The sequence below is a fragment of the Sminthopsis crassicaudata genome, chromosome 4, assembly GCF_048593235.1.
Source record: "Sminthopsis crassicaudata isolate SCR6 chromosome 4, ASM4859323v1, whole genome shotgun sequence".
Taxonomy (NCBI): domain Eukaryota; kingdom Metazoa; phylum Chordata; class Mammalia; order Dasyuromorphia; family Dasyuridae; genus Sminthopsis; species Sminthopsis crassicaudata.
The window spans coordinates 21,619,741-21,641,287 of record NC_133620.1 but is presented as its reverse complement, the minus strand read 5'-3'; the positions used below and the strand labels follow the sequence as shown (position 1 = coordinate 21,641,287).

At 48.5% G+C, this 21,547-nt stretch overlaps 1 protein-coding gene across 3 annotated transcripts in view; it reads left to right on the top strand.

Annotated features, from left to right (window-relative positions):
- Positions 1-21,547, top strand: part of ACOT11 (acyl-CoA thioesterase 11) — an 82,757-nt gene that overhangs the window by 31,263 nt on the left and 29,947 nt on the right. For all 3 annotated transcript variants that reach the window (XM_074265858.1, XM_074265855.1, XM_074265857.1), the window contains exons 2-3: positions 12,597-12,798; positions 19,170-19,239. In XM_074265858.1, coding sequence (XP_074121959.1) covers positions 12,597-12,798; positions 19,170-19,239 — 272 coding nt within the window. The remainder of the gene's footprint in view (positions 1-12,596; positions 12,799-19,169; positions 19,240-21,547) is intronic.

The following is a 21,547-nucleotide window of genomic DNA, read 5'->3' as shown; positions in this document are numbered from 1 at the left end:
GACATATGGGGCATTTTCTAGATAAAGAAACAAAGGCCCAGAGAGCCTCAGTTATTTGTTCAAGGTGACAAGTCAGACAATAAATGTTTATTAAACACCTGTATATGTCAGGCACTGTGATAAGCGCTGGGAATACAAAAAAGGAGCAAAATTCAATTCCTGCCCTCAGCAAGCTTACAATCTTTTTTTTTTTTTTTTTTTATTTTTTATTATAGCTCTTTACACACAAAACATATGCATGGGTAATTTTTCAACACTGACCTTTGCAAAAACTTCTGTTTCAACTTTTCCCCTCCTTCCCCCTACCCCCTCCCCTAGATGGCAAGTAGTCCCTTACATGTTAAATATATTAAAGTATATGTTAAATATGATATATGTATACATATTTATACAGTTCTCTTGTTGCACAAGAAAAATCGGATTTGGAAAGAAGATAAAAATAACCTGGGAAGAAAAACAAAAATGCAAGTGAACAACAAGAGAAAGAGTAAGAAGACTATTTTGTGGTCCACATGTATTTCCCAGTGTTGGTTCTGTTCATCACTGATCAATTGGAACTGATTTGGATCCTCTCATTGTTGAAGAGAGCCACGTCCATCAGAATTGATCATCATATAATCTTGCTGTTGAAGTGTATAAAGATCTCCTGGTTCTGCTCATTTCATTCAGCATCAGTTCCTGTAAGCCTCTCCAAATCTCTCTGCATTCATCCTGCTGGTCATTTCTTTCTTTCTTTTTTTCCCTTTTTCTTTTTCTTTTTTTTCCAAGGCTGGGGTAAAGTGACTTGCCCAGGGTCACACAGCTAGGAAGTGTTAAGTGTCTGAGATCAAATTTGAACTCGGGTCCTCCTGAATTCAGGGCTGGTGCTCTCCCCACTGCGCCACCTAGCTGCCCCTTGCTGGTCATTTCTTACAGAGCAATAATATTCCATAACACTCATATACCATAATATATTCAGCCATTCTCCATCCGATGGGCATCCACTTAGTTTCCAGTTTCTTGCCACTACAAAGGGCTGCCACAAACATTTCTGCACATGTGGGTCCCTTTCCCTCCTTTAAGATCTCTTTGGGATATAATCCCAGTAGTAACACTGCTGGATCAAAGGGTATGTACAGTTTGGTAACTTTTTGAGTATAGTTCCAAATTGCAAGCTTACAATCTAATGGAGAAGAAAAAAAAAAGCAAGTAAACATATACAAAGTAAGCTCTAAAGAGGGTAAATAGGAAATACATAAGAGAGGGAAGGCACTGGAATTAAGAGGAGGTAGTAAAAACTTCCAGTAGAATATGGGATTTTAATTGGGACTGAAAAGAAGCAGGAATGCCAGGAGGTAGAGAGGAAGAGGGGGAAAGTATCAGTTTAGAGGGTAGTGCCTGGAGCTGAGAGATGGAGTGTCTGGTGTGTGGACCAACCACGAGGCCAGTGTCACTGGTGGAAGAAAGTCTAACAAGACTGGAGAAGGTGGGAAGTTATGAAGGATTTCGAATGTCACATGGAGGATTTTGTATTTGATCCTGGAAGCAATAAGAAACCATTGATGTTTATTGAGTAGAGAAGTGACACAGTGGTAGTGGTTGTGATGGTTTCAGTAATATCTGACTCTTTGTGACCCCCTTTGAAGTTTTCTTGGCAGACATACTGGAGTAATTGGCCATTTCCTTTTCTGACTCGTTTTACAGATGAGGAAACTGAGGCAGACTGAAATGACTTAATCAGGGTCACACAACTAGAATGGGTCTGAGATCAGATTTGAACTCATGAAGATAAATCTTTCTGATTCCAAGCTCAGTGCTCTATTCCATTGTGCCACATACCTGCTCTATCATGGTTAGACCTGAGGTTTAGGAATATCACTTTGATGGCTGAATGGGGGATGCATGGGAATAGGGAGAGGCTTGAAGCAGGCAGACTTTTCCGGGGAGATTGGGCATCAGGAAGGAAGTTAGGAGAAGATAGGTAGACTTGAGAATTATTGGGATAGAGATAATAATTAAATCTGTGGAAGCTGATGAGTTCACCAACTGAAATAGTATGGAAGGAGAAGACAAGAGGACCCAAGACAGAATCCTGTCACACACCAGAGAGCATCAGCTGAATAGGAGGCAGAGGAGGAATAGTCAGAGAGGTAGGAGAACCAGGAGAGAGGAAAACCTAGAGAGAAGAGAGTGTCGGGGCGGGGGAGAGTGATAAGTAGTGTCAAAGTTCTGCAGAGAGGTCAAGGAGAAAAAGGATTGCAGCATGGCCACAAGTAGTCAGTGACCAGGCTGGAATGTGAATCCTGTCCCTCTGATGTGAGTCCATTGCTACCTGCTCTGGGGGGTGCACAGTAGTCATGAGCCACAGGGTCCCCTTGGCTTCGTCGTGGGCTCTCCTGCTTTCTTGATTCACTTGTCCCCTCCACCCTATGACAATGTTCTTTGTTAGTTTTGATTGGATCACGGCTGGGTTGATATTATTGACACATCTGTGTCTTAGTGAATTTGGGGAGGCACTTTAATTAGGGGCACCAATGCCTGCTATTCCCCTAAGCAATACCTGTGCTCTCTGATCTTTCCTTGATGGGTTGTTGGTAGGACTTAATCATCATCCTGTTTTCTTGACCTTGTCTTGGAGTTCTGAGGGGGCTGGAATGGGGCAGAAACCCCTTTTGAATCAACTGCAGGGCCACAGTATAAAATCATACAGAGAGCAGAAAATGACTGGGCAGGAAAGATCTTGGAGAATATCAGAGTTGGGAGGGAAGGTCCATTTAGTCTAATTCCTTAAAAACCAAGGCTAAAAATCCTGTGCTTGCATCACACAGCTAGTCAAACCCAGAGCAGGATTTGAACCCAGTTTCTCACAACTTTATCTCAGTCTTGTAGATGTCCCAATGAGTCATCAATCCGCAAGCATCTACTATTTATTAAGCACTTTTTTCCCAGGCATTGTGCTAAGCCCTGAGGATTCTAAAGAAGGCAAAAACCAAACAAACTAAAAAACCCAGACATCCCAGCAATTCCAACGAATCTCTGGCCTCAAGGAGCTCCCACTCTAAGGCAAATAGCTTTATAACAGCATGATATACCCTGGCTAAGTTAGATCTAATTTACAGAGGAAGGCCCTAGAATTAGGAGAATGGAGAAAGGCTTCCTGTAGGTGATGGATTGTTAGCTGGGACTTTCAAGAAGCTGGACGGAGGGCATCCCAAACATGGGAGAAAAGCCGAAAAAAATCAGTGGAGTTGAGAGACAGAGAATTGTACGTGCAGAGGCCCATCTCTGCTGCTTTGTGTACGTAAATATGGCCTTCTGAATGAGATGGAGAACCCTGGAGAATAGCACCGGGTTTTCCATCTCACCCAGTGTACCTAGCACAGTGCTCAGCTCATCCACTCTGTAAATATCTATTGGACGTTTACCAGCTGGAGGACCCCATATTAGGGACAGGGGAGGAAACAGAGAAGGTGCCAATCCAGTAGAAGAATAAGACATAAATGGCTCAGGGATGTTGGCTTTTGAGGCAGAGGCCCTAGGTTTCAATTATACCTCTCCTATATGCTCTTGTGGCAGTCACTTAACCTGAATTTCCCAATTTAGGAATGAGGGCATTGAACTTGATGGCTAAAGGCCTTTCTAGCTGCACTTGTGCCAGAAGATTCACTAGGTGTATGACCCTGGTCATATAACCTTCCTGAGCCTCAGTTTTCCCATCTATAAAATTGGGACAATATTACAGGGCTGTGAGGGAAGTGTATTGTAAACATCAGACTTTCAGAAATGGAAGTGGAGAATGGAATCAAATCGCACTGAGAACATCAGTGGCTGCTGCATGTGCTTGGTTCTGAATCCTGTGGTGAAATGAGGTCCTTACAAGGAGCATTGAGAGGCATTGCATGTCCAGAATGGAGAAGGCTGCCTGCCCTGGATGCAAGCCAGCAGGGGCAGGGGGAAAAGGATTGAAAGTGGAACAGAAGGCCCTGGGCTCAGCTCCTAGCTATTACTCTGTGCCCCACCCCAGTGTCAGTTTCTCTCTCTGTAAAATGGAGAGGAAAGGAGGGAAACGTTTTTAAGTGCTAGAGAAATGGGTCCTGGGTGCTGAGCCATCCCCTGCCTTCGGGTAGGATGTTTGTAGGCTGGAAGGTTTCAGGCCCGGCCTGGAGCCTGGGAGGCTGGGCACAGGGAGGGACTGGCTGACCCTCTGGCTACAGTGCCAATAATGGGGGTGGGGGATGTTGGGGCCCTAGGGCCTCTCTGGCTGCTGAGGGGGTGGGGGTGGGGCTGGCTGCTTTCTGTTCAGGGCAGTTCCTTCTGTTTAGTCCTTTGTGTCCCAGGAGCCTGGGCCCCCCTGGACAATGAGACCATTGAAGGGGAACAGCTGTGAGGTTTTTTTTTCTGGCCCAAAGAGGGACCAGGACCTTCTGTGAGAGTGGCAGAGAGCAGCAGAGAGCGGGAGTGTGTGTGTGTGTGTGTGTGTATGTGTGTGTGTGTGTGTGTGTGTGTGTGTGTGTGTGTGTGTATGTGTGTGTGAGACTAGCCATGTAAGGGGTAGCCATAAAACTTGGTAGCCCCCTCCCATGGGGTGACAGAGCAGCAGATGGTCTGCTACAGCAGCAGAGAAGCCCATAAACTGAGAATGTCAGAGCTGGGAGGAAGTTTAGAACAGGAAATGTCAGAGCTGGGAGAGCCTTAGAACAGGGGATGTCAGGGCTGGGAGAGACCCTGGAATGGGTTGTCAGAGCTGAGAGAGGCCCTAGAACAGGGGATATCAGAGCTGGAAGGAATCTTCAAACAGGAGATGTAAGAGCTGAAAGGGGCCTGAGACAGGGAATGTCAGAGCTGGGAGGGCCTGAGAACAGGGAATGTCAGATCTGGGAAGGGCCTGAGAATACGGGATGTCAGAACAATAACAATCTTGATGAAGAGAAAAGAAAGGAAGGTATGCTAGGAGGGTCTTGCAGCTCCTCTCAGATGGTACCGAGGACTTGTTGTGTGGAAAAAGGAGGGGACAGATTGAAGAAAAGTTGTAGAAGTAGAAGAATCCACATCGAGGGGCCAGAAAGAGGATTAGGAGTCAGCAAAGGAGTGCTGAAATGGTTGGAGGTGAGCCAGGAGGTGGGTTCTGATGTCCAGAGATAGATGATCAATTGTGTCATAAACCACTAGCTTGGAAGGGAGCTTTTGAGGCAGAGGACAAAGTAAAAGCTATCGAATTTGGAGATTAGACCTTTGGTCCTCGGTGACCAGCAGTGGTTGAGGGTAAGGTGGAAGTAGGGAAATGGAAGCTTCAGGCCCAGGTGACTTTTCCCAGAAGTCTTGCAACCCATGTGGAGCTTGGAGGTGAGCTGATGGCTTACACCTTGGCTGAGAGAGCCAGAATTCAACAAGAACTGGACAGGCTGGTGGAATGGGCTGAATCAACTAGGTGTAATTCTGTGGAGATAAATGTCAAGTCCTACAGAGGTTCAAGAAATCAATTTCCTAAGTATAAGGTGACAGAAGTATGAGTAGGCAATAGAAGATCAGGGAGTTCTTGAAGTCTTCAGGCTCTGTGTGAGTCCACAATGTGGTGGGGCAGCCATGACAGCAAATGGATGGAGTCTTGGGCAGGACTCAGAGAAGTGGAGCTCCCAGAAATACAGAGGTAGTTGACCTGCTCTTAGCTTTTAGTTCAGAGAAAGATATCTGAACTGTTTCGTTTCCAATTCTAGGTGCTGCACTGATCCAAAGGACAGTGTTCAGAGAAGGGCAATGATGGTGACTCATGAGAGGATCAGTTTAGGATCTGGGATGTTTAGCCTGATAACTCTTCAATCACAAGGAAAAGGAATTCGATTTGTTTTATTTGTTCCCACCATCCCCATCCCTACAAGGCTGTTTTTTGTTTGATATCACTATGGAATTCTCAACTGTGAGTGGGGATCCAAAATAGAATGGGGGTTGTTTTGGCAGGGGTGGGCTCTTCCTCTTTGGAGACCCCTCCAGTAGAGGGCTGGACATCTTGTCCAGTATACTGTACTGGGGCCTGGGTTGGCCTGGCTCTCTCAAAGGATATTTCAAGTCTAAAATTCTGTGAAAGGGGAGGAGAGATAGGGCAGCAGTTGGATACTCAAGAGAAGACTTTCTTAGAATTAAGGGGACCTAATCCTATTTGTTGGGAGATAAAAAGAACCTGGGGAGAGGAGATAGATGAAGCTTGAGGGTAGGGAGGGACTAGACCGGGCCACCACGCATTTATTATATAGGAGATGGCATCTTAGCTGGTTCCTGGAGGAAGCCAAGGATCTTGACAGGCAGAAGTGAGAGGAGGGAGGGCATTCAGCGGATCCTAGATCTGGCCAGGAAAGGATCCCAGAAGCCACTCAGTCCACTGCTTTCCCCTTACAGCTATGGAAAGTGAGATCTAGGGAGAAGTGGCTTATCCAAAGTCACCCCACGCAGCAAGCAGTGGCTATGACCAGAATCCAGGTCTTCTGACTCTCAAACCTGTGGCCTTTCCACAAACAAAGTCCTAGAACAGTAGGAGAAAGTGGGATCAAGGGAGCAGACTGAGCTCCTTTGGCAGGTAGCGCTGGGCCTTTTTTGTGACCAGAGGGAAGGAGAGAGTAAGTGGAAATAAGTAGAAGATCTGAATAGTGGAGGAGGGGACTTGGCACAAGAAGCATGGGCAGAAGGTAATTGAACTTAGATGGAGAAGGGTTTGAGTCGTGCCTTGGCTATGTTCAAAGTAGGTGATCCCAAGCAAAGCGCTGTCCTACCTGGGTAATGAAAGCATTGGCTTTGATGGCTTCTGAAGTCCCTTCTAGCTCCAAATCGACCATCCTAGAATATCATTTTACCGAGGCCCAGAAAGAAAGGGAAATAGCCACGTATCACCATGAGTAAGGAGCATCATGGGGTCCCTGGGCAAACATGGGGTCCCTAAAGGAGGCATGTCTTATTTCTCTAATGTAACCTTCCTTTCCCACATCTAGCGAAGCTGGGCTCTGATTCTCAGCATCAGAAGCCTCAGAGCCTGGGACCATCATTTCCACTTGGCATTGCCATCGGATGCCCTGACATGATCCCAGGGCATCTTCTCACCCAAACCAGCCCCCTCGTGTCTGGCCTTGGTGGGGGAGGGTGGGGGTAGGGAGTGTCCCAACTCCCCAAGTACCATTGGCCCTTGGCTGGGGTCCTGCCTCCAGGCTCAGCCAATGCCTCCTCTGGCCTCCCACTGTCCCCCAGCTGGTTCTCCCAGAAGAAGGGAGGGCAACCTCCGTCATCCCAGCTGGGAACCAGCTGCCTCTCCTTGGCTGGGCCAGGACTTTCCCATATAAGGAGTGGGGAGCCAAGCCATGCTCTCATACCGGCTTCGTCTATACTCCCCTTCCCCTTACTGCTGTGGTGTGACTGCTCACTCTGAGGGAGGTGGGGGGAGCTAAAAATAGGTCCCAGCCTTTGGCAGTGGAGCTTCAGCCCTTCTCAGAGGCAGTAAAAAGGCTAGGACAAGCAGCAGGAGCCTAATGGGGTGGGGAGTGAGGGAGAGGGCAGCCTGGGGCAAGGATGGGAATGGGGAGAGATGGAAAAGCGCTGGAACAGGGACTTCAGACGCTGAGATTATAGGCTCTCCTATTCACCATCTCTGTGGCAAAGGGCAAAACACTGTCACTGGCTGGACATCAGTTTCCTCATCTGTCAAATGACAATCAATCTGATATAAGGGAAGCATTCTGTAAACTTGTTCAAAAGATCCTAGATCCAGAGCAGGGGAGGGATTTTAGCACCCACTGCATCCAAGTCCCGAGGCCCACATCATGACTTATTCAAGGTCATACAGAGTAAATGGGCCTGGGACCCAAGTCGTGGTCCCATTGCCTTAGAGCTAAGAAGAACCTTGGAGGTTTTTGAGTCTGGTTGAAGCCTGGCTGGAAGGGAGGGACTTTTTTAAGGTCACATGGGTAGTAGGAGATGGGGCTGGGTGGCTGGTAGCTGGTTTCAAGGATCTGAAGGATTGTGACCTGGAGGAGGGAGGAGATTTGTTCTATTGGGCTCCAGAAGGCAGAAGCAGAAGCCCAAGGGGAAGGGGGGGATTAGAGAGACAGATGGACAGAAGGGCAAGGCAGAGATGGAGAGAGGAGAAGAGAGACATAGAGACAGAAAGAGATAGGGAGAGGAGAGATAGAAAGACATGAGAGAAAGAAAGAAAAGCACAGAGACAGAATGAGAGAGGCAGAGAGAGACACATAGAGAGAGACAGAGGCAGGGAAAGAGAACAGAGATAGACTGAAAGAAGGAAAAGAGGAGAAAGATAGAGATTGAAAGACAAGAGAAAGGGAAGAGGAAAAGGGAAGGGGAGAGACAATTATAGAAAGAGATTAGGAGAGATAGAGACACAGAGAGGAGAGAAATAGAGACATGAGAAAGAGAGAAAGAAAACAGAGACAGAAGGGGGAAAGAAAGAGGAAAAAGATAAAAACAGAAGAGAGGAGGAAGAGGGAAAGAAAGACAGAGACATAGACACAGAGATACAGAGAGATAGAAAGAGACAGAGACAGGGGAACAGAAAAAAGAAAGAGTCAGAGATAGGGAGAGGAGAGACATAGAGACAGGAGAGAGATAGAGAGAGAAAAAAGAAATCAAGGCAAGAAAGAGACAGACAGAAGAGGGAAATAAAGAGGGGAGAGAGAAGAGATAAAGAATAGGGAAAGAAAGAGATAGAAGAACAGGAAGAGAGAAAGGGGGAGAGAGAGGAAGAGAAAGAAGAGGAGAGAGAGAGATGTACAGAGAGAGTCAGAGAGAGAGAAAGAAAGAAAGAGAGGGAGGGAGGGAGGGAGGGAGGGAGGAGAGAGAGAGAGAGAGAGAGAGAGAGAGAGAGAGAGAGAGAGAGAGAGAGAGAGAGAGAGCTGCAAGAGAGATAGTAACCCTCTCATAACTGGTCTTCGTGGTATGGAGGGATTCTGTCCATGTATGGATTGTTGTCCGTGACCTCTGAGATTCTGTCCCGCTTGGAGATTTTAGAATAGACCGAGGGACACCTTTGAATGGTTTTTATACACATGTTCAGGTCATCACCACAGGCAGACAGAAAGACATAGCTTTGCAGATGCACATCCATAACGAGCTTCTCTCTCTTTCTACTCCCCCCCTCCCCAGATCCCTCCCCACTCCCCATGGCCAGGAGCTGCCTAATATCTCCCACTCTTTACATCAGTTTTTTTTTCCCCAAGTAGGTTTTTCCCTTTGCCAAGGTGTGTGTGTGTGTGTGTGTGTGTGTGTGTGTGTGTGTGTGTGTGTTTCCAATTTTAACACTGGCTCCCTTGCATGATGCTATGCTTTCTCTCTCTCTCCTCTCTCTGTTTCTCTGTCTGTCTCTCTCTTTCTCTCTGTCTGTCTCTGTCTCTCTGTCTCTCTCTGTCTCTCTCTCTCTCTCTCTCTCTCTCTCTCTCTCTCTCTCTCTCTCTCTCTCCTATCCCCCCTCTCCTCTCACTCTGTATCTCTGTCTCTCTCTGTTTCTTCCATCTCCCTCTTTCCCACTCTTTCTCTCTTTCTGATCTTCCTCTCTTCCCCCCTGCTCTCTCTGTCTCTCTCTCCTTTCTCCCCTTCCTCTCTCTGTCTCTTTTTCCATCTCTTCCTTCTCTCTCTCTCTTGCTCTGTCTCTTTCTTTCCCTCTCTCCCTGTTTTTCTCTCCCTTCCCCCCTCTCCTCTCTCTCCGTACCTCTGTCTCTCTCTTTCTGTTTCTTCCTTCCCCCCTTTCCTCCCTGTCTCTCTCTCTCTGATCTTCCTCTCTTCCCCCTCCTTTTTTTGTCTGTCTCTCCTTTTCCTCCTCTTCTCTGTCTGTCTCTGTTTCTCTCTCTTCCTCCCCCTCTCTTCCCCGTCTTTCTTTCTCTCTGTGTCTCTCTCTTTCTCTCTTTCTCCCTCTCCTCCTCTCCTCTCTCTCTTTCCTTCTCCCCTTCTCTCTCTATTTATTCCTTTCTCCCCCCTCCCTATTTCTTTTCCTCCCCCCTCTTTTCTATCTCTGTTTCTCTTTCTGTCTCTCTGTGTCTCTCTTTCTGTCTCTCTTTTCCCCTCTCCCCCATCTCTCTTTCTCTCTCTCTTTTCTTCCCCCCCATTTCTCTCTCTCTCTCTCTCTCTCTCTCTCTCTCTCTCTCTCTCTCTCTCTCTCTCTCTCTCTCTCTCTCTCTCTCTCTCGTTTGCTAACCCAAGGCGCGTGACAGCCCGGGAACGCCTGGCACTTGTCTCCATGGTAACAGGATGGTGGTGGGCTAACTCATTCACTTGGAATGTGGGCCCCAGGAAGGCTGGCTCCAGGGGGAGCGGAGGGAGGTGGTTTTCACCAAGAGTCCAAGGCAAAGGTGGAGAGAACGAGGAAGGGGTTGAGAACAGTGAGACGGTCTGGAGCTGGGGCACTGGGAGATAGAGACGCTTAGAATAAAGAGCCCTCTGGGCTTTGGCTCATCTTTCTACTCCTAACCCTCTGGCTGGCCTTCTCAGCCTCAGTTTCCTTCTTGGTAAAAGGAAGGGAACAGACCGACAATCTCTCCAGCCTCCCCAGCTCTGAGTGCGTGAGCATCCTTCCCTCAGCCAGGCTTGGCTCTGCTTTCACAGTCTGTCAGGTCACAGAGCATGCTCATTGTACCCGTGGGGGGCCAGAGCTGGCAGGGGAGGGGTCAGCACCACACCAGAAAGGGCTCAGAAGAAGCTGAACCCATGAAGAGGACAGGACTCCTATCCAGTCACTCCAACAAGTTATGATTTAATAAAAAAAAAAATGTAAAGTCTTATGTGGGGATTAAAAACAATGAACTCCATGAGGGTGGGGTGGGGGGGTGCTGACATTTTTACGAAAAAGATCCCAGACCCATGATCAGTGGATACTCTATTCTCTCCTCTCCAGCTGATGGGGATTAGAAATTAGAACCTTAGAATAGGGGATGGCAGAGCTGGGAGGGGCCTGAGAACAGGGGATGTCAGGGCTGGGAGGGAGCTTAGAACAGGGGATGTCAGAGCTAGAAAGGATCTAACATTGCCTGTTAGAGCTAGGAGGGACATCTTAGCACACCTAGTCCAGCCTCTTCATTAACTAATTTAATGGGCTCTGGAAAAGGATAGTGATTTTCTGAGGTTTTGCTCTAGAAGCCTTCTCTTCTGACCTCCTGTCTCCACTGAGCAGTCCCATCTAGACTAATCTGACCAGTGCCGTAAATCAAGAAAATGTTCTTTGTACGTGGTTCTATTTGTACAGATGTCTAGAATGACCTCCAAATCTGCTATTAAAAATGCCTTACAGGATAAATCAATGCTAAGTAAATTAAACTCCTTGAATGAAGGAAACATTTATTAGGCACCTAGCATATGCTAGTTGATACACCAAACATTTTAACAAATCTTATCTCTTTCAATTCTCAGAACAATCCTTGGAGGTGGGTGCTATTATTATTCCCATTTTACAAATGAGGAAACTGTGGGAGAAATTAGCTAAATGACTTATCAAAAAACACATGGCTAGTGTCCTAACCCAGATTTTAAATTACGTCTTTTGAAGGTCCTGCCTAGCTTGCCCATCACACAAAGGCCGAGTTACAAATGCTTGTTGGGCAGGAAGAGACCTTTTATGTGTCATGAGGCCCCTCGGGCAGTGTGGGGAAGCCTATGGAGGCCTTCTCAGAATCATGGCTTTTTCAAAAATGCAGGAATTGAAGGCAATGCTAAATTCCATTTAGTGAAAATAAAGATAATTTTTTTTCTCATCCAAGTTTTTGGTCCCCACGTTTACATCTCCTACTCTTTAGCGTGTAAGCCCCTTGAGGGCAGAGCTGTCTGCATTTATACTTTTTATTCCAAAGGAAGTGCCTGGAGCCTCGCAAGGGAAGCCTTCAATGTTTGCTCTCTCTCCCATTAGAATGGGAGCTCCTTGGAGGAGCTGTTTAGATGGCCTGTAATAAGCACTTATGAATAGCTCATTAATTAATTAATCAATTGAGTTATGGATTGATCAGATTGGATTAGTACAGAGATTGGAGGCTGATACTTGGCCATCAGAGGCCCAGACTCGGCCAGGGTGGGCTGCCAGCTAGCATGGACATGATGGGAGCCTGAGGCTGGGGTGTCTCCCATAGCAGGACCGGGAAGAGAAGGGTAGTGCAGTGTACATGGTGGCGCTCAAGCTTGTGTGTGAGGAGATTCTGAAGCTGAGTTCCAGGTGGGGAGTTCTGGGTGTGGGCTTCTTGGGCCAGGATGGCATGAGGCAGGGGGTGGCCTTGTAAGTCTGTGGTCAGGGAAGCAGCTGGGGCAGGGGTGGGCCCACTGGCCCCTTCCTTCCTGGGGCATGGGGGCGGTACCCAATCCAGGGCTGGAGAAACCGGGGAGCTCAGGGCAAGAGAGAACTACTGAGGCACGTGGATGCGAATGGACATTGGCAGGTGATTAATCCCTACATTCCCTTTCTTTGTCTGCCTCTCTCTGTCTCTGCCCCCACCCCTTCCTCTCTTCATCCCTTGTGACCTCCCTCTGTTCCTCCTTTTCTTCCTTGCCGCTTTTCCCTTCTGTTCTCTTCCATTTCCACGCTCTCTCCTTCCTCTCTCTCTTCTCCTTCCCTGTTTCCCTCTCTGCTGCCATCTCTACGTCTGGCCCAGGGCTTCACCTCCGTATTCTCAGGCCGGGCAAGCCGGAAGCAGGCTGCCCGTGCCCAGGACCCAGCGGGCACCATGGAGACCTACAGGAACCCCACAGAGGTACAGATGAGCCAGCTGGTACTGCTGTGCCACACCAACCACCGCGGGGAGCTGAGCGTGGGGCAGCTGCTGAAGTGGATCGACATCACCGCCTGTCTCTCAGGTAAAGGCCAGACTGCGGCCAGAGCAGCGCCCCTCTGTCACTTAGGCTGTCTTGGCAACTTTGGCACCCGCTGCTTTCCCCTCCGTGCTGTGGCCATCTCCTGTGCACTCCCTTCCCCACCTTTGAACCTTGGCTTGTGCTGTTCCAGAGCCGTATTGTGTGGTCTAAGAGTAGCAGGGGTGGGGATGGCTCAGGTGACCTTAAAGTTCAAGCTGCATTTTTCTTATAACAGTGGAGGTCATCAGAGGTCATCTGGTCCAAGCTGAATAGAAATCTATGACCGCCTCAGTCTCTAAATGAGGACCTCCCAGAAGGAGAGGACCCTCCATCTCTCTGGTGGCAGCCCACTCCAGACATTGTGAGGAAGTCCACGGTGACATCTGTGTGACTCCCAGGCTCCTTTTTCTGTCCCCTGGGCCTAGCAGAAAGTCCAGTCACTGCTCCCTAAGTAGCTCTTCAGATACTTGAAGAAAGCCTCCTTACTCCCTTCCGAGAACACCCTCTTCCCTTCACCTCACCTCTTGTGGCCTGTCCCAGAGCAGCTTACCTTCCTTAGCTTGTCTGTGGCCTTCCTAAAACATGGTGCCCAGAATCCAACACAGTCTGGGCACGGCCTGAGGTGGAGGTACCTGCACAGTCCCGGGTACTATGCCATAGTGCGAACCATTAATGCTCAGCATTTCTATGGCACCTGAAGGTTTACAGAGTATTTTTTTTTTTAGAAAAATTGCCTCTTGTAACAAACCTGGAGTTATTAATTGTAACAGACCTTTATTATTTCCATTTTACTGATGAGGAAACAGGCAGATGAGAGTTAAGTGACTTGTCCAGAGTCACACTGCTAGTAAATTTCTAAGGCTGGATTTGAACTCAAGCCTGACACCACTATGACATCTCACTGCCTGGTGGTAAGGTAGTATGTGTGTCCTTATTCCAGTTTTACAGATGAAGATGAGGCTTGAGGCATGGCATAATAAACAGAATCCTAGATTAGAGTTGAAAGATCCAAGTTCAAATCCTTTCTCTGACATTTTCTCTTTGCCTCCCTTCTCTGGGCCTCAGTTTTTCTTCTGTATTTACTGAAAAGATGGGATTAGATAATCTCGAAACTTTTTTTCTAATTCCCAGTCTTGTGACCCAAATCTTGGCCAGTGTCACTTGGGTAATAAGTGGATTCGAGTTGAAAGATCTGAGTTTGAATCCTTGCTCTGACTTTGTGTCCCTTCTCTGGCCTCAGTTTTCCTCCTTTACTAAATGAAAAGATAGATTAGATCAAATGTAAACTTTTCTCTAACTCTATGTCTTGTGACCTGTGTCTTGGCCAGTGTCACTTGGGTAGTAAGTGCTAGAGTTGAGACAGCTGGACGCCAATGAACGTGCACTCTCTACACACTCTTTCCCAGCACTCCTAACAATGGAGGCTCTGGGCTTCAGAAGTAGAAGGTCCTCCTAAAGTCATTTAATTCATCCACCTCTTTTTACAGATGGGGAAACTGTGACCCAGAGGGGTTAAGTGTCTGGCAAGGAGTCAAGCAGACATTAAGCAGAAGGGCTAAGATTTGAATCCAGCTCCTACACCTTTCAAGAATGACCTATGTGTTATCTCTTTGGGCCAAATTCATTCATTTATTCTAAAGCATTGTGCTGGGCAATAATCATAGGAGCTAGAGCCACAGAGGTCCCAGAGTGCAGCTCCCTAATTTTAGAGGGGGAAACTGAGGCATTTAGTAAAGCATGATCCCTGCCTCCAGGGCGCTTTCAGCCAACCTAGCAGGCAGACAAAGACCCAGATGGATTCCTTGCGCTCATATGAACTATTTGCATGACTCGGAGTCATTAAACATTTATTAAGAACCTGTCATTTTCTAGGATACAAAGATCTGCCCTCACAGGCCTCCCAATCTAATGGGGGAGGCAATGTTTAAAAGGATGAAAAAAAGCAAAGGCATGCTGGGAAATGACCTGAGGCAGTGGGAGTTACAGAATTTCATTTTGCAGAAGGGTGGTCCTGGAGATCTTGAGGTCCAGGGGAGTGAGCAGGTGGGAAATGATGAAGGGATTCCCTGAATGTTGGGCATCTAGGCCGATCCCTGATCTGGCTGCCTCCTCCTCACTCCAACCAGAGGGAACAGAGGCAGTCTTAGAAAGGTCCCATCCCTTGTCTAAACTTCTGTCCTTTTTCTTATAAAAAGTTTCAGTTAGAACTAAATACTATCTAAGTTCTGTTCTGGCTCTACATTGTTTTCTCTCCCCCTCCTTGGTTCTTTCCAGTGCCTTATTTGGAACATTATAAGCAATGTTAGCTTTAGGGTCAGGGTACCTGACTCTATGAATCCCAACTTTGCCACTTTGTGACCTATAAGCCTCAGTTTTCCCATCTGTAAAATGGCATTCTAATCCTTGCTCATCTTAAAGTGTTACAAAGGTGGACGCCATTTTGTTTTTCACGAGCCTCTTCATTTCAGTTCTGGCTACCCTGGAAGCATAGGGTTGTCAGAAGCCAGAGCTGCTGAGGGAATCCTGGTTTTCCTACTTACTAATTAGTCAAGGAGATTTGTCCCTGCGGGCCTTGGTTTCCTCATGTGTAAAATGAAGGGGTTGTACAAGGTGACCTCCAACAACCCTTCCAGCCCTAAATCTGTGGTCCTTTGGATGTGGTTGTTGGTGTCTGAAAAGTTGGCTCCCAAATCCAGTGATTCGGGACTTTCTGAAGAGAACAAGATTTCCCCAGGGGTCCTTCTGAGAGCAGCCAACCAAATAGTGGTTTATGGAGCAAGGATTCGGTGGGAGGGCTGTGCTTCCTGAAGGTGTGTCTGCCCTTGGCCTTGTTTAAGAAAGACACAAATACGGCCCTTCCTCTTCCTCGCTTCATAGTGCAAGGGAACTGAGAACAAAGCCCACTTCCAGTAGTGACCACTTGGGATGGAGCCAGTTCAGTGCAATGAGCATCCAGAAGGCGCCTACTGTATGCCAGGCTCCTACTGTGTGAGGATCAGGAGATTAGTTCCAAGAGGGAGACATTGGCCCCTAACCAGTGAGGGCAAGAAAAGAAGGATGGCTTTAGGCCCAGTCAGACTTGCTGGTTAATAAGCCACCCATTGTCCCCTGGGCCTGGTCTGGCAGGTGGGGCTAGAGAGAAGTACCAACAAGTCCCAGTTCCCAAGCTGCTCCCAGCTTGAGTCTTGCCTGCCTGGCTGAGCCTTCAGGAGTTGGAGACTGCAAAGTCCCTGTGGGGAACACTCAATCAAGTGACTGAGTGGGTGGTTTTTCCTTGGGGGGGTGGGGTAACTCCCAGACCTAGGGGGAGTATCACAGGCTGTGAGCCAGAGCGATTTCAAGAGCCTAGAATGTAGCACCCTGCAAGCTGAATGTTAGAGCAGCAAGGGACAGCTTAGAGAGCAGGACGTGGGAAAAGGAATAAAATGTGAGAGAAGCCAGAGGCTAGGATTTGAGCAGGAAGTCGTCTCAATGCATGGAATTATTAGAGGAGAAAACATACAACACCTTCAAAGTAGATTTTTCTTGGTGTCTTGTTTTCGCCATTGCCTAGATTTCCCCTTGTATCCCTCTTCCTCTCCTCTCCCACAGCCACCTCTTGTCACAAAGACATTTTTAAAAGAGAAAAAAGAACAGAAGAAACAAGAGGGACAGACAGTGTTCCAATAGGAAAAGATCTGGCATAATAGAATGTTAGGACCTAGAACATAAATGATTCAAACTGGAAGGATCTTTGAACATGTGATGTTAGAACAAAGAATGTTGGAGTAGGGAGAAGTCTTGGAAAATAAAACACTGTTCAAAAAACAAAGAACATAGAATAAAATATTGAACCTAGAACATCAGACCAGGGAGAGATCTCAGAAGGTGGAATGTTAAAAACTAGAACATAAATGGTTCAAACTGGAAGAGATCTTTGAACATGTGATGTTAGAACAAAGAATGTTAGAGTTGGAAGGAGTCTTGGAAAATAAAACTATTCACAAAACAAAGAACATAGAATAAAATATAGAACAAGAGCATTGAACCTAGAACATCAGAGCAGGGAGATATTTCAGAAGGTGGAATGTTAAAAACTAGAACATAAATGATTCAAAGTAGAAGAGATCTTTGAACATGTGATGTTAGAACAAAAACACTGTTCACAGAACATAGAATAAAATATTGAACAAGAGCATTGAATCTAGAACATCAAAGAAGGAAGAGATCTCACAAGGTAGACTGTTAGAAACTAGAACATAAATGGTCAGAACTGTTAGGGAGCTTTGTACATATGCTATTAGAATCTAGAACATCAGACCAGAGAGAAATCTCAGAAGGCAGAATGTTACAACTTAAAACACAAATAGTTAAAACTGGCAGGGACCTCTCTACATGCACTATTAGAAAATCTAGACCCTTAGAACAGGGAGAGATATCAGAAGGTGAGATTTGAGAACCCAGGACATTAGATTAGGAAGCTAAGAATCTAGAATGTTAGAACCTAGATGATCAGCTCAGGACCAAAACTCATCAATAAGCATTGTATTATGTGGTGTAGTTCAGTCATTCAGTCCTGTCTGACTTTTCACGACCTCATAAATTACATGGGGTTTTCTTGGCAAAGATGCTGAAGGAAAGGGTTTGCAGGTTCTTGCTCCAGCATGTCCCCATTTTACAGATGACAAATTTGGGGAGATACGGGTTAAGTGACGTGTCCAGGGTCACACAGCTAGCAAGCGCTTGAGACTGAACTTGCACTTAGGTTTTCCTGACTGCAGGCCCAGCTCTCTGTGCTCTGTGGATCCCCGGGATGCGAGAATCATGTTGGTAAAAGCTTAAGCTAAAATACAGAGGATCACTCAGGAAACATTATACTATAGAAGAATTGTCTCAATATTTTTAAAAAAGCAAGCTATAGCCCTTAGGTAAAGAGTCCCTGAGCTCACAGGCTCAGGGATAAAGCTGCCATCCCGGCCCAGCTGTTCTTGACTGGGCTAGATTTGGGCCAGGAAGAAAGGTGCTAGTGGCCAAGCAGAGTTAGAACGGTACATTGGACAGCGCCTGTGGCCTGGAGCCAGGGCCTGGGTTTGAGTCTTGCCCTGTGTGCTCTTTGCCAGTGGGCTTGCTTTATTCTTTGTCCATATCCCCTCAGAGCCTGGCACAGTGCCTGGGTCAGAGGAGCTGCTTAATAAAGGCTTGTTGAGTGATGATAGAATGGGAAGAATATCATATATGTGGAGTCCAGACCACCTGGGTCCACTTGCTGCCTGGTCCTCAGTTTCCAAATCTGTAAAATGGGAAGGGTGGAGTAGATGGGGTCTGGAGGCCCCTACAGCTCTGAGTAAGAGTCTTGTGCATTCAGTGGCTGCGTGACCTTGGGCAAGGGTGACTGCTCTCTCTGGGGCTCAGCCGGCGATGTGCCTGGGTGCATGTTCCTGGCGGGGACCCAGAGCGGGGATGGTCGGGACGAGCTCTGCCAGCGGCTCTCTCTCCTCTTCCTTCCCGCCCACGAGCGGGGCCTTGAGCCAGGGGAGCTGCCTCCTAGGTGGCGGGGGGAGCGGGAGACATGGGGGAGGGAAGGAGCATAGACCTCCAGGGTGGAGTCCCTGAGCCTGCCTTCCCCACCACGCCACAGGGAGCCAATGTATTAAATTCATTTTTTTAATTTATAAAGTCTCCCCAGTGGTTTCTTTTAGGGGAAAGATAATCAATGCAGCTTAGGGTGCACGCACAATAGCATTAAGGAGCTAATTACATTTTGCAATTAGATGTTGCTGCCCTGCTTTTTTAAGTCTTGGTTGGCTCCAAAGCCATGGTGTTCTTGTTTTTGTTTGTTTGTTTGTTTTTTTAAAGGAGAAAGCCCTGTCAGATCCCGGCGGCCATCGTGGGGTTGAAGGGTTGCCTTGGTCTGGAGGGCAGAACTAGGAATGATGGGGGACTTAGGTTGGAAGTCATGACAAATATCCAAGGAGCTGCCTTGGTGGACTTCCCTCCCAGGAAGTGTTCAGGTAGAGAGACTGAGGGGCAGCAGAGTAAAGGTGACCTTGAGAGTCCAAGGGCCGGTGACCAGGATGGGGAAGGGACCGCAGAGCATGAAGACCAGGGGGAGGGACCGGAGGTTCCCTGGAAAGCCTAGACTGGGTCAGGACCCCCGGGTGGCCGCCTCTGAGAGGCAATTTTAGGCTTCGCACGCGAGGAGTGGTCCAAACTCAGGAGCCATGAGGTCTTTCCCTGGCCGGCCATCTCTGGGGTTCAGGGTCAGGGGATTCTTGGGCAGATCAGGGCTGGACTCGGTGATCCCAGAGGCTCTGCTCAGCCCAGGTGCCTGTGATTCTGGGGCCCAGAGGGGTGACTTTGGGGGCTCCCGCCCCTTCCTCTTTCCTTGTGTTTAGCTGAGAGACACGCAGGCTGCCCGTGTGTAACGGCCTCGGTGGATGACATCTATTTTGAGCACACCATTAGGTGAGTGACTGCCTCGTCTGCTCTCAGCTTCTCCCCTTCCCCGTTTGGGACTGAACCCCCTCCCCTAGCCCAACCTAGCACTGGTCTCTCAGTGTCCCCAGCACTTCCTGACCCCCGAACCATGCCCTCTGAAGCTTGCTTGGAGCCAAGGACCCTTAGCCCTGGAGAGGAGAAGGCTTGGGGCAGATACAGCCCGAGCCTGAGCTTAAATGGCCGAGGCTACCCTGGAGGAGGAGGAGGATTGGTCTTCTTTGCCTCAGAGCTAGGATGAGCAGCCTTGTAGGGAGGCGGCTGAGAAGGGGGAAAGGGCCCTGATTCTGAAGCCAGAAGGTCTGGGCTCAGATCCACTCTGAGCACCTTTTTCTTCTGCCCCTGGAGCCTCAGTTTCCTCATCTGTAGAGTGGGAAGGTTGAACAAGATGGCTTGTGGGGGCCCTTCCAGACTAAGAGACTGTACAGCAAGGGGGGTGGCCAATTGTGCAGTGGGGGGAGCACTTGCCATCCCTGAGGGGGGCCCACTGACCGCTTGTCTGGCACACAATAGGGGTCAGACTGGATGCTCTCCAGGGCCCTCCCAGGGCTGAGATTCTGTGATTCTTTGACAAGCCGTCCCAGTTGACTAAAAGGGAGTATGCACGAGGGAAGAGCTTCTTGGGGAATATAATCAGTCAATCGCTAGAGAACTTTAAAGTTGTCCTTTGCCCTTGTGATGGAGGGAATACAAATATTGTTATCTCCATGGGCCCAATAAGGAAACTGAGGCAGGGAATGGAAGTGCATGGTCACACAGGATTAGTCCAGAGGCCAGGAAGAGCCCCTTCTTTAACCTTGGCCCCAGACCTTGGCGGGCGGGCGAGCCTGGGCGAAGGGCAGCTAGCCTGAGCTTTGGCTCAGGGTAGCATAGAGGTGGATCTGACCATGCCCTGGGATGACTGGAGGCAGTGTCCTGTGGGGGTGAGCTGAAGGACCTGGCAGGGTCAGCCCAGAGCAGAGAAGGCTCGCTTGCTTTTCAATCTTGTCTGACTCTATGGAAATCTGGGCTTTTCTTGGCAGATACGGGAGCATTTTGCCATTTCCTTCTCCAGATTATTTTACAGATAAGGAAAGTGAAGCAAAGTTAAATGACTTGCCCAGGATGACACACTACTAAGGCCGAGGCTAGCTTTGAACTCGTGGATACTTCCTGACTATGGCACTGCCTGCTGAGCCCTGAGAGAAGGCTTAGGCAGGATAGAATAACTGCCTTGGAGGGTTGTAGAAGAGGGATTGCCTGTATTCTGCCTGGACCCCAGAAGGCAGAACCAGGTACCGTGGATAGGAGGCGCCCATGGGGGCCTGGGCTGCGGTTCAGGATAAATCGCCCCTCGGTCACACAGGGTCACAAAGGAGGGGGTGGCCTCCTTGCCTAGGGATGGGCACTCAGATGGATGACGCATTGCTTAAGCTCCTTCTGTGTACTAAGGGCTGAGCTCACATACACAAGCCGCAGAGGACTCGGGTATGTGTGGGCAGGGCCTGGGCTCCCGCTCCCTGAGGGTCCTGCTGGCACTGAGCGGCGGGCAAGCTCTGCCTCCTGTGGCTCCCCTGAGGTGGGATGCGCCTGGTTTGGTACCCGGGGGGTGGGGCTGGATGTTGCAGCAAGCACATCGAAGGCGGCTGTTCTGCTAGTGCGTGGAGGGAGGGCCTGGCTCTCCTGAGGAGTCTTCTCCCTGCCAAGGGGGACTTGTTCCCTCTTGTCTCCATTGGATGGCACCTCTGCAGGATGCTGGCGGGCGCCCACGCCTTGCTGTGCCGAGTGCTTCTGACGCATCCGGGCAAGGAGTCTGCTGGCCCCGTGCCCAGGGCTGAGAGAGAGAGCGGGAGGGAGGGAGGAAGGAAGGGAGGGAGGGAGAGGGGGGAGAGGGAGAGAGGGAAAGGGAGAGGGAGAGGGAGAGGGAGATGGAAAGGGAGGGAGGGAGGGAGGAGGAAGAGACAGACAGAGAGAGGAGAGAGGGAGGGAGGGATTCTCTACATGTGACTGTGTCTGTGGGACTGTGTGAGAGGACAGAGGAAAAACAGAGATAAAAAGAGAGACAGAGTCACACAGAGAGAGACAGAGGCAGAAGAGAGAGAAGAAGGAGGGAGGGAGGAGAGGAAGAGACAGAGAGGGAGGGATTCTCTATGGTGTGTGTGTGTGTGTGTGTGTGTGTGTGTGACTGTGAGAGAGACAGAGGAAAACATGATGAGAAAGAGAAAAAGAGGAAAATAGAGATAGAGATAAAAAGAAGGAGGGGGTAGAGAGACAGAGAGAGAAAGAGAGTCAGAGACAG